Genomic DNA, 11,244 nt, shown 5'->3' with positions numbered 1-11,244 from the left:
ATAAGAGAAGGGATTCCAACTAGACGAAGGATTATTGTAATAAGAGACGGGATTCCAACTAGACGAAGGATTATTGTAAAAAGAGAAGGGATTCCAACTAGACGAAGGATTATTGTTATAAGAGAAGGGATTTCAACTAGAGGAAGGATTACTGTTATAAGAGAAGGGATTTCAACTAGACGAAGGATTATTGTTATAAGAGAAGGGATTCCAACTAGACGAAGGATTATTGTTATAAGGGAAGGGATTTTAACTAGATGAAGGATTATTGTTATTAGAGAAGGGATTCCAACTAGACGAAGGATTATTGTAATAAGAGAAGGGATTTCAACTAGAAGAAGGATAATTGTAAAAAGAGAAGGGATTCCAACTGGACGAAGGATAATTGTAAAAAGAGAAGGGATTCCAACTAGACGAAGGATAATTGTAAAAAGAGAAGGAATTCCAACTAGACAGAAGGATAATTGTAAAAAGAGAAGGGATTTCAACTAGCAAAGGATAATTGTAAGAAGAGAAGGGGTTCCAACTCGACGAAGGATTATTGTAATAAGAGAAGGGATTTCAACTAGACGAAGGATTATTGTTATATGAGAAGGGATTCCAACTAGACGAAGGATAATTGTAATAAGAGAAGGGATTCCAACTAGACAAAGGATTATTGTAATAAGAGACGGGATTCCAACTAGATGAAGGATAATTGTAAAAAGAGAAGGGATTCCATCTAGACAGAAGGATAATTGTAAAAAAGAGAAGGGATTCCAACTAGATGAAGGATTATTGTTATAAGAGAAGGGATTCCAACTAGACGAAGGATTATTGTAAAAAGAGAAGGGATTCCAAGTAGACGAAGGATTATTGTTATATGAGAAGGGATTCCAACTAGACGAAGGATAATTGTAATAAGAGAAGGGATTCCAACTAGACAGAAGGATAATTGTAATAAGAGACGGGATTCCAACTAGACGAAGGATTATTGTAAAAAGAGAAGGGATTCCAACTACACGAAGGATTATTGTAATAAGAGAAGGGATTCCAGCTAGACGAAGGATTATTGTAATAAGAGACGGGATTTCAACTAGACAAAGGATTATTTTTATAAGAGAAGGGATTCCAACTAGACGAAGGATCATTGTTAAAAGAGAAGGGATTTCTACTAGAGGAAGGATTATTGTTATAACAGAAGGAATTTCAACTAGACAAAGGATTATTGTAATAAGAGAAGGGATTCCAACTAGACGAAGGATTATTGTTATAAGAGAAGGGATTCCAACTAGACAAAAGATTATTGTAAAAAGAGAAGGGATTCCAACTAGACGAAGGATTATTGTAATAAGAGAAGGGATTTCAACTAGACAAAGGATTATTTTTATAAGAGAAGGGATTCCAACTAGACGAAGGATCATTGTTAAAAGAGAAGGGATTTCAACTAGAGGAAGGATTATTGTTATAAAAGAAGGGATTTCAACTAGACGAAGGATTATTGTTATAAGAGAAGGGATTCCAACTAGACAAAGGATTATTGTTATAAGAAAAGGGATTTTAACTAGATGAAGGATTATTGTTATTAGAGAAGGGAATCCAACTAGACGAAGGATTATTGTTATAAGAGAAGGGATTTCAACCAGACGAAGGATAAATGTAAAAAGAGAAGGGATTCCAACTAGACAGAAGGATAATTGTAAAAAGAGAAGGGATTCCAACTAGACGAAGGATAATTGTAAAAAGAGAAGGGATTCCAACTAGACGAAGGATAATTGTAAAAAGAGAAGGGATTCCAACTAGACGAAGGATAATTGTAAAAAGAGAAGGGATTCCAACTAGACGAAGGATAATTGTAAAAAGAGAAGGGATTCCAACTAGACGAAGGATAATTGTAAAAAGAGAAGGGATTCCAACTAGACGAAGGATAATTGTAAAAAGAGAAGGGATTCCAACTAGACGAAGGATAATTGTAAAAAGAGAAGGGATTCCAACTAGACGAAGGATAATTGTAAAAAGAGAAGGGATTCCAACTAGACGAAGGATAATTGTAAAAAGAGAAGGGATTCCAACTAGACGAAGGATAANCCCCATTCCCACATTGTAATTACTTATACCATGATTCGTGTCCTGGGAAAGTTTACTGCTAGAGTGTACACTATGCAATTTATGATATAGATGGGAATGGTTTCAGCAATCAAAGGGACTGTAAGCGTAATTTCAATTGACATTTCATTCCAGATTCTCAACTGTAACCTTAAAACCTATATCTGATTAATGATGTGGAAGATGTAAAGTTTTTAATTCTGTTAATTTATGTACTGTTTCTCAAGCTCAAAATGCGAAAGTCAGTCTTGTTAGGGAGAGGGTGCAAGGCAGCCATGAGCCCGGCCAAATGACCTACAGAGTCTCCTGATTCTCAGAATGGCCTATAAGCTTCTCAAATCATTAAACATAGCTATTTATCTGAGCCTTTGCGATTAGGTCTCCGGCCGCGTTCTCTCATCTCCAATAAAAAATATTTGGCTATTACATCCACAAAAATCCTTTTCTTTTAGAAAAATCTCAACCTGATACTAATGTTTTTAATAACAAATAAACAATTTCTATTAAAATTTTATGTTTAAGATGATCCCTAAATATTTAAAGAACTATTTAAGCTTTATATAAAGATAGACAAATTTATAATAATTTACAGGTGTATCATTATCATATACGAACCTAGCTATATGAGCACCAAATATCAATTTACAAAACCTATTAGTATTTGTGCAATACTTGAATTTGTACTTTTACCGCGGAATTGTTTTCAAAAATGAGATTATTTGCCTATCTCTAATATTTTGCACTGCTCATATACTTTATACAGATTATCATCATTTAAAAATATTTTGAGAGAAATACATTTTCTTTTTCAGTTCACATTGTAGATTTTGAGTCATCAAATCATCATATACTAATGTTTAAAAAATTTTTTAAAAAAAATTTCTAAAACACATTATTGGTATTAGATCAATCCCTGTTACCCCCCGCCAAAAAGGTCAAATGCGTGAGAACAATTCTCTTATTGGTGATCAGATCATTTCCTAGCTTTACATTGGTGGATTCAGATTATAGAAGAATCCTGTTGGTTGAGAAAATGCAAAATGGCGGCATTGTACGTGGTGACTTTAACGAGCGGAAGCCCCAGTAATTTCACCTTCTTTAGAGATTCCTCCATAATTAGGAAGGAAATGTCAACGCTGGGGGCAAGATCACACATACACACATTTAAACACCCTCTCACTCACTTACTCTCCTACTCACAAACTCACACTTTACAAACACATCTCAAATATTTAAGGGGTTTCTGCCCTGAATTAGAACCTTTACTTATCATTCTCAATAAAACCTAATTTTCCAACGGTTTATTAGACTGATATTTTCGATGCTGATTTTTACAAAAAGTCAATAACGTAACATTTTGATGGGAGAGGATGAGTAATAGACTTTAAAGCTAAAACATCCAAAAGACTTACCAAAAGCATTCATAAACATTTATTTTGAATAATTTTTTCTGAAACTGATAGGACTGTATAGCTAGCTATGTAAATAACTTATAGACAGACGAGATTAGAGCGCGCAATCATTGGGTTTTATTTTGTTATGACTTATGAAACAAATAGTGTTTTGCTTGAAAATCAACCTATTAAAGGGACTATACGCGTAATTTCAAGTGACCCGACCATATACAACGGTTCCATTAAAAGCTTCGTATGATCAAGTATGAAAATTATAAATCAATGTTTATACATATTTAAAACTGATTTGTTTAGATTGCGAGTTCTCTACAAATTGTGACTTGCACATTTCTACTACAGGATAAAGAATAGATATTATCAGAATTAAACTCTTTTAAATCTAGAAAAACGATACCATCTTACACATGAGATAAGATTTCTAGAGTACCATTGTGAATAGGGCATTAATTGCGTCTCAGGAAGTTTCTTACAAAATAATAATTTCTTTATATGTAGACAAATATATGGATACCTTTCCATCCCTAGTTAGTCAACAAATTTAAGGATACCGTTGTGAATTGGTTATGTCACTCTGGAGGTTTACTTGAAATTCCGTTAACTTACTTTTAAATCTCCTGTGTCCCTGATAATGTAAGAAAGTGCAGTGGATGAGCAAAGAACAGATTTAGAATTCTAAGAATGTGTGTGTTGAATGTGTAGAATGAGGATGAGTTGGATGGATGGATATATCACGTGATGACCCCGGAGACTTCTACGCCACATTTTCCTTCACCCCATTTCCTCCGACGGGTTGTTGCAACTTTAATATTTCACAAAATAAATTCCGCAATGTAAGATAATTTTTATCAGCATTAAAAATAGGATTTAACAAATTAAAATGAAACAGGGTTATTTTAAAATAATCAATATTTCATTGTGATTGCAACATCCTGAACTTCGCGCACCGTCAAAATGTTTAGCCCCGATGTGGGTAATGGTTCCTCAGGAAATTGCGGCCCTGCCACCGTTTCCCGGATTCCAGTCGAGTTCGCCTACCGAAAGGGAAAGGGAGTATATCCTTTGCAAGGAAATGTTCCATTGAGATTTGTCGGGATATTCTGGCGGGAAATAGGATTTGATTTTGGCGGGAAACGAGGATTTAGAAGTGTCCGGGAAACAGCTGGTTTTCTTTGGGTGTGGTGTATCCTGGATATTGGGGGGCATTCTCGTGTATCCTGGAGAATATGAAATAGATGATGGAGCACAGTGTTAGTCGACCCCCTCCCCCACCAGCTCAGTTTAATCCAGCCTCCGGTCAGTTCGATTAGTTTTTATATCAAAATTTGTTGTCCTCCATAAATCCTCAAGTTAATTTAAAAGAGAAGCTGTAGTTTAAAACTAACAATTTTTTAATTAAAAAACGAGCACATCCTCATCATTTTACAGCGTCGCTAGTCCCTTTAATTTTAGTGATATTTTTTGAGATACTAATTAAACTATTGTAGATAACATATGTATACATCTACAACAGTTTATATATAACGATGGCATCTTTAAAGATAAAGTATTAATCTCTGTAATTATCTGTTTTTTCGTTTGTATGTATTTGATTACAGCTGAGTAGACTTGAAAGCAAAGTTCCCGGATAAGCTGTCGATTCTTAAGCTAGTATATACTATACGCAATTTTAATTTTTAACTGTTGCTCTATGAATTTGCCATTTTTTAATTGTCTTCCTATTTTCGCCAATTTTTCTGTTTCAATAATAATAAATGTCTAAAATTTTTCCGGGAGAAATTTTTATCTTTGCACCTTTAATATAAAATTTCAATCTGTTCCTGTAAAAAATCAACAGTTAAAAGTTAAGCCTGAAAGAGTTACGTTAGAAAGTTAGAAGCCTAGACTCATCACTAAACCCTGCACTTTTCTTTCGTTCAGAGTTTTACTACAAAGTAATGCAATACTCACCGATAGCTTAGCTTGGGGTGTAGTCTTTAGCTACGAAAACTTCGCAGTCTTTTTTGTTCATTTGTAAAAGAGTAATACAAAGGATTAAAGTCTACTCTTGTCCATTATTTGGATAATTTTTAAAAGTAAAGAAAATTCTTAAATTTAATTTAAAATTTTAAAGAGCAAATAATTTAACCCTCAAGATTAATTGAATAAAATATTCTTATTTTAGTCAGAATATACTCAGAAACTCCGGTTTCAAATTAAATATACTTATTTTAGTCATAATACTCAGAAACCCTTGTTTCAAATTAATTAATTTCCTTTTCAGTTGGTCAATTGACACAGTCCGACCTGTACGGTCATCCTGGGTTCGATAGTAAATCCAAGTACTCCAATACCCTCCCTTCCTTGACATCAGCCACATCTTTGCCTCCCCTGACCCCAGCTACACCAGTGTGTCATGTGTCTCTATTTAACAATAATCTCCCAACCTACACCTCCTCATCACAACTCAGGTACTAGAACTAGGGCGTTAAAACAAAAATTTGATGAACTGAGTCCGAATTTAATGAATTTTAGTCGCGTCTCAAATCCGTCAAAAACCAGTTTCAATTGAGCGCCTGCTTAAATCTTGAAACATTGAATACAATTTTAAGTGGAACCAACTATATTTGAGCCGCGACTCAAATTCTTTAAATTCAGCCTCTGTAGACGTAATGTTTAGTAATTTTTAATTAAGTAGCTTTATTAATGTACCATGGTGCCAACGGGAACCGTTGTGAATCAGACACATCACTTGAAATTTCGATTTTATAAATAAGTCACAAAAAAATTATGAGCTTATATGTGGAAACTTTAACGCGCGCTTGACCTCGATAACCACTGTGTGGTTTTAGATTTCAGGATAACTGATAGATACTGCACAGTTAAGGTTATCTCTCCAGGTGTTATAGTCATGGGACATAGCTTGGCTAGTTAGAGTCTAGGACTTTAGAAATAATATTTCAAAACTATAATTCTAGAAAAGTTTGCTTTGCAATATTTTCTTCCTGGCTAAAGATAAAAGAAAAAAAGGAAGCAAAAATGATCTAGTTTGGTTCGTTTTTGGATAAATTTCTCTCTAGATCAAAAGAATGAACGACTTTGAAATTTGAAATATTTCCCAGATTTTTTTAGAACTCCTAGTTAACATTAAAAGTTTAAAAACCGAACCAAGCTATGTCCCACTTCTACCTACAGGGTATGATCACCCCGGGATATCGACTGTAAATTTTTTTAACATATTAACGGTGTAAGTATCTGTAATTTAGTCAGCTTAATTAAGCTATTTTAAATCTACAAAGCAAGAATACACGCCTTTTAATAAGTATATCTGATTCCATTCTGCACTTGAATTTACGAAATAAAAAAATCGCTAATTTGGCAGCTTCTAATAAAGCAATAACAATCTCTTATATTTAACAAAATCGCTTATTTGGCAACAACAATTTTATGGCTACCAAATTAGCGATTTTTTTGTCGTTAATTTGGCAGCCATTCAACTATAGCTGCAAAATAAGCGATTTTTTAGTATAATATGTTTTTATTGGATTAATTTTGGACATATTAAAGTATCTTGTCTTTGTAGGAAATATACTGAGTACAGTCAGCAGTATAGTTACTATGATCCTCTTCCTCATCCTCACCCTCATTCTCATCCTCATCCTCATCCTTCCCATTCATTCCAGGCTCATGATCCAGGGGTTTGGCATCAGGTATTTATTCAGTCGTTCGTCNATCTGATCAATAATGGTTGAGGTTATCGTTGCTTGAGAGGCTTTCATAAGTAACTTTCATAAAACCGCAATTACTTTTATGGAGGAACTAAATCGAAAATGATCAATTTTCAGAAAGAACAATATGAACACATTTAATTTTGATCATATAAAGCAGAGCACACTTGTTAATCGGAAATTTCACTTTAAAAAATGCAGGCTGATATTTTGAAATTGCTTTACAGTCCCTTTTATTGTTTAATGTTTTGTTTAGGAAGGCCTTCATCCGTCCTACTACACTCATCCTGCTCTCCTCCCACATCCTCGGGACCAACTACCTGGACAACCCATGATACCTGCCACTCTGCTAGCAGGATACCAGGTACTCATTCTTACACACTGTTATAAACAGATACCAGGTATTAATTATTACACACTGTTATAAACAGATACCAGGTACTCATTCTTACACACTGTTATAAACAGATACCAGGTACTCATTCTTACACACTGTTATAAACAGATACTAGGTAGTCATTCTTACACACTGTTATAAACAGATACCAGGTAGTCATTCTTACACACTGTTATAAACAGATACCAGGTACTCATTCTATACACACTATTATAAACAGATACCAGGTACTCATTCTTACACACTGTTATAAACAGATACCAGGTACTCAATCTATACACACTGTTATAAAAAGATTACCAGGTACTCATTCTTACACACTGTTATAAACTGATACCAGGTACTCATTCTTACACACTGTTATAAACAGATTACCAGGTACTCATTCTTACACATTATTCTAAACAGATACCAGTTACTCATTCTTACACACTATTCTAAACAGATACCAGTTACTCAATCTTACACACTATTCTAAACAGATACCAGGTACTCAATCTTACACACTGTTATAAACAGATACAAGGTATTAATTATTACACACTGTTATAAACAGATACCAGGTACTCATTCTTACACACTGTTATAAACAGATACCAGGTACTCAATCTTACACACTGTTATAAACAGATACCAGGTATTAATTATTACACACTGTTATGGACAGATAAGAGGTACTCATTCTTAAACACTATTATAAACAGATACCAGTTACGATCATTCTTACACACTGTTATACAAACCCTAACATTTTCTTGGTATTATAGAAATACCAAAATCATTTCTAAATTACGGATAGTTAGTTTTAAATAATTAACATAATGGTTCACGTTTATTTTTAAGATACTTGTAATAATAACATCATCATAACAACATCATATACATCCCCATATAAATTTGAAAATTCGTCTTCCACCGGTTTCGGGTCCTTCTGTATCATTTGTGAATTCTACAGATATTTAATATTTTCCTATTATTACAGGGTTCAGGACCTATCCAACTTTGGCAGTTTCTTCTTGAACTTCTTACAGACAAATCCTGTCAACAGTTTATATCATGGACAGGTTCATTTTTAGTTCATAATTTAACCAATAGATGGCTGAAAATAGAGATAATTTTAGCTCATAATTCAACCAGTAGATAGCTGAAAATAGAGATAATTTTAGTTTATAATTCAACCAATAGACGGCTGAAAATAGAGATAATTTTAGTTCATAATTCAACTAATAGATGGCTGAAAATAGAGATAATTTTAGTTTATAATTCACCCAGTAGATGGCTGAAAATAGAGATAATTTTAGTTTATAATTCAACCAATAGATGGCTAAAAATAAAGATAATTTTAGTTTATAATTCAACCAATAGATGGCTGAAAATAGAGATAATTTTATTTCATAATTCAACCAATAGATGGCTTAAAATGAAGATGATTTTAGTTTATAATTCAACCAATAGATAGATGAAAATAGAGATAATTTTAGTTCATAATTAAACTAATAGATGGCTAAAAATAAAAATATATAGTTTATAATTCAACTAATAGATTTCTGAAAATAGAGTTAATTTTAGTTCATAATTTAACCAATAGATGGCTAAAAATAAAGATGATTTTAGTTCATAATTCAACCAATAGATGGCTGAAAATAGAGATAATTTTATTTCATAATTCAACCAATAGATGGCTAAAAATAAAGATGATTTTAGTTTATAATTCAACCAATAGATGGCTGAAAATAGAGATAATTTATGGTTTATAATTCAACCAATAGATGGCTGAAAAATAGAGATAATTTTAGTTTATAATTCAACCAGTAGATGGTTGAAAATAGAGATAATTTTATTTTAGAATTCAACAAATAGATGGCTGAAAATAGAGATAATTTAAGTTTATAATTCAACCAATAGATCGCTGAAAATAGAGATAATTTTAGTTTATAATTCAACCAGTAGATGGTTGAAAATAGAGATAATTTTATTTTATAATTCAACAAATAGATGGCTGAAAATAGAGATAATTTAAGTTTATAATTCAACCAATAGATGGCTGAAAATAGAGATAATTTTAGTTCATAATTCAACCAATATATGGCTGAAAATATACATCAAATCAGCTTCTTCTAGGGAGAAACAATATTGCATTTCATGCATAGAAACTATGTGTTTTGGTAGCATAATTGTACTTTTCATTTCTTTATTAAAAATGAAATAAAAAATTGAAAAATGAATTATAGTTTGTTGTTTAGGAGATGGATGGGAGTTTAAGCTGTCAGATCCTGATGAGGTAGCTAGAAGATGGGGGCTCAGGTGCATTTTATATATGATGTTTATATCAGACTTGTCTGTTTGTTTTCTCGTTTCTTTGCATTTATTAAACTTGAAAATTGGCTGAACTGAAGCCTGATCAAAATTAAAGAAAGGAATTAAGTTTTTGCCACAAACCCAGATTTTCTAATCATGATATCTTTGTGACCCAATGTTGAAGACCTTAGATATTTCAAACTATAAATTCTGTGAGATCAAATAAACTAAGTTTGCAAAATCTAAGGTTTACATCGTTTGGTTGCAAAAAATGGAATTAGAAAATTTGAGTTTGTATTAAAGACTCAATTTCTTTGTCTTGAAAAAATGTAGATTTAAATTTAGGTTTTGAGATTTAGTTTTTAATGGTGAAATATTTGAATTCGCCTTCCGGTAATGTTTGGTAGAGCTTATCAAAGATTTTTCATCGAATTTTATATATTTAGAATAAGAAGAATATTAATCTACAAATTATACATGAAAACTTATACAAAATTAGTTCCTAAAATTGTTAATTAAAATATTAGAGGATTTAGAGATGTTTTATCTTATTTTAATGTTTATTATAATTATTTTATCTTATTTTAAATTTATTAAAATTATTTGCTAGAGAAATGTGATAAACATATATTTTAGTACAAAGACCAAAAATAAGGGAATTTATCACAGTGAGCCAAAAATGTTGAAAACACTGAAGCATAAAATGAGAATTTTGCCAAATACTTCTTAAAAACTGAAGATCATAACAAGTACTTTATATTTAAAAAAAAGTTAGTTAGATAAAACTAACGCCAAGGCGTGGCGACATTTAAAAGTCGACCCAGTCTCAAAATTTGTGACAACTTATCATAGTGTGATTATGAACCTTTATTGATTAATACACAAACAATAAGGACGCGCATTGAAAACCAACTATTAAGGACGCACATTGAAAACCAACTATTAAGGACGCACATTGAAAACCAATTATTGAGGACACACATTGAAAACCAACTATTGAGGACGCACATTGAAAACCAACTATTGAGGACGCACATTGAAAACCAACTATTGAGCACGCACATTGAAAAACAATTATTGAGCATGCACCTATCAAAGTGTAAAATAATAAAAGATGTTACAATTTAAAATACAAATATGAATCCATTTTTAAATCGAACACTTCCTTTACTTTATTTCACATCAATGGTATCAAAAATTTCTATTATTCAAAATGAAAGGTAATGTTAAATTGGATTGTCTACACGTTTATAAAACTTTCTTTTTCAATAAAAATGATCGGGCTTTTTAACGTTTTTATTTTTTTAACACTATTCCTGCTGGGGGGGGGGGGGTCAATTTGACC

General features: G+C 32.2%; 1 protein-coding gene across 1 annotated transcript in view; it reads left to right on the top strand.

Annotated features, from left to right (window-relative positions):
• Positions 1 to 4,457: 4,457 nt before the first annotated feature.
• The window catches only part of LOC111703867 (protein c-ets-1-B), a gene marked incomplete in the record, with an annotated part of 9,720 nt that continues 2,933 nt past the window's right edge, over positions 4,458 to 11,244 (top strand). Inside the window, 6 exon segments of the mRNA XM_023475944.1 lie at positions 4,458 to 4,793; positions 5,761 to 5,947; positions 7,060 to 7,186; positions 7,461 to 7,568; positions 8,584 to 8,665; positions 9,845 to 9,905. Coding sequence (XP_023331712.1) covers positions 4,733 to 4,793; positions 5,761 to 5,947; positions 7,060 to 7,186; positions 7,461 to 7,568; positions 8,584 to 8,665; positions 9,845 to 9,905 — 626 coding nt within the window.

Source organism: Eurytemora carolleeae, unplaced genomic scaffold, assembly GCF_000591075.1.
Source record: "Eurytemora carolleeae unplaced genomic scaffold, Eaff_2.0 scaffold401, whole genome shotgun sequence".
NCBI lineage: Eukaryota > Metazoa > Arthropoda > Copepoda > Calanoida > Temoridae > Eurytemora > Eurytemora carolleeae.
Note: the sequence above shows the minus strand (reverse complement) of the source record. Positions and strands in the feature narration are given on the sequence as shown.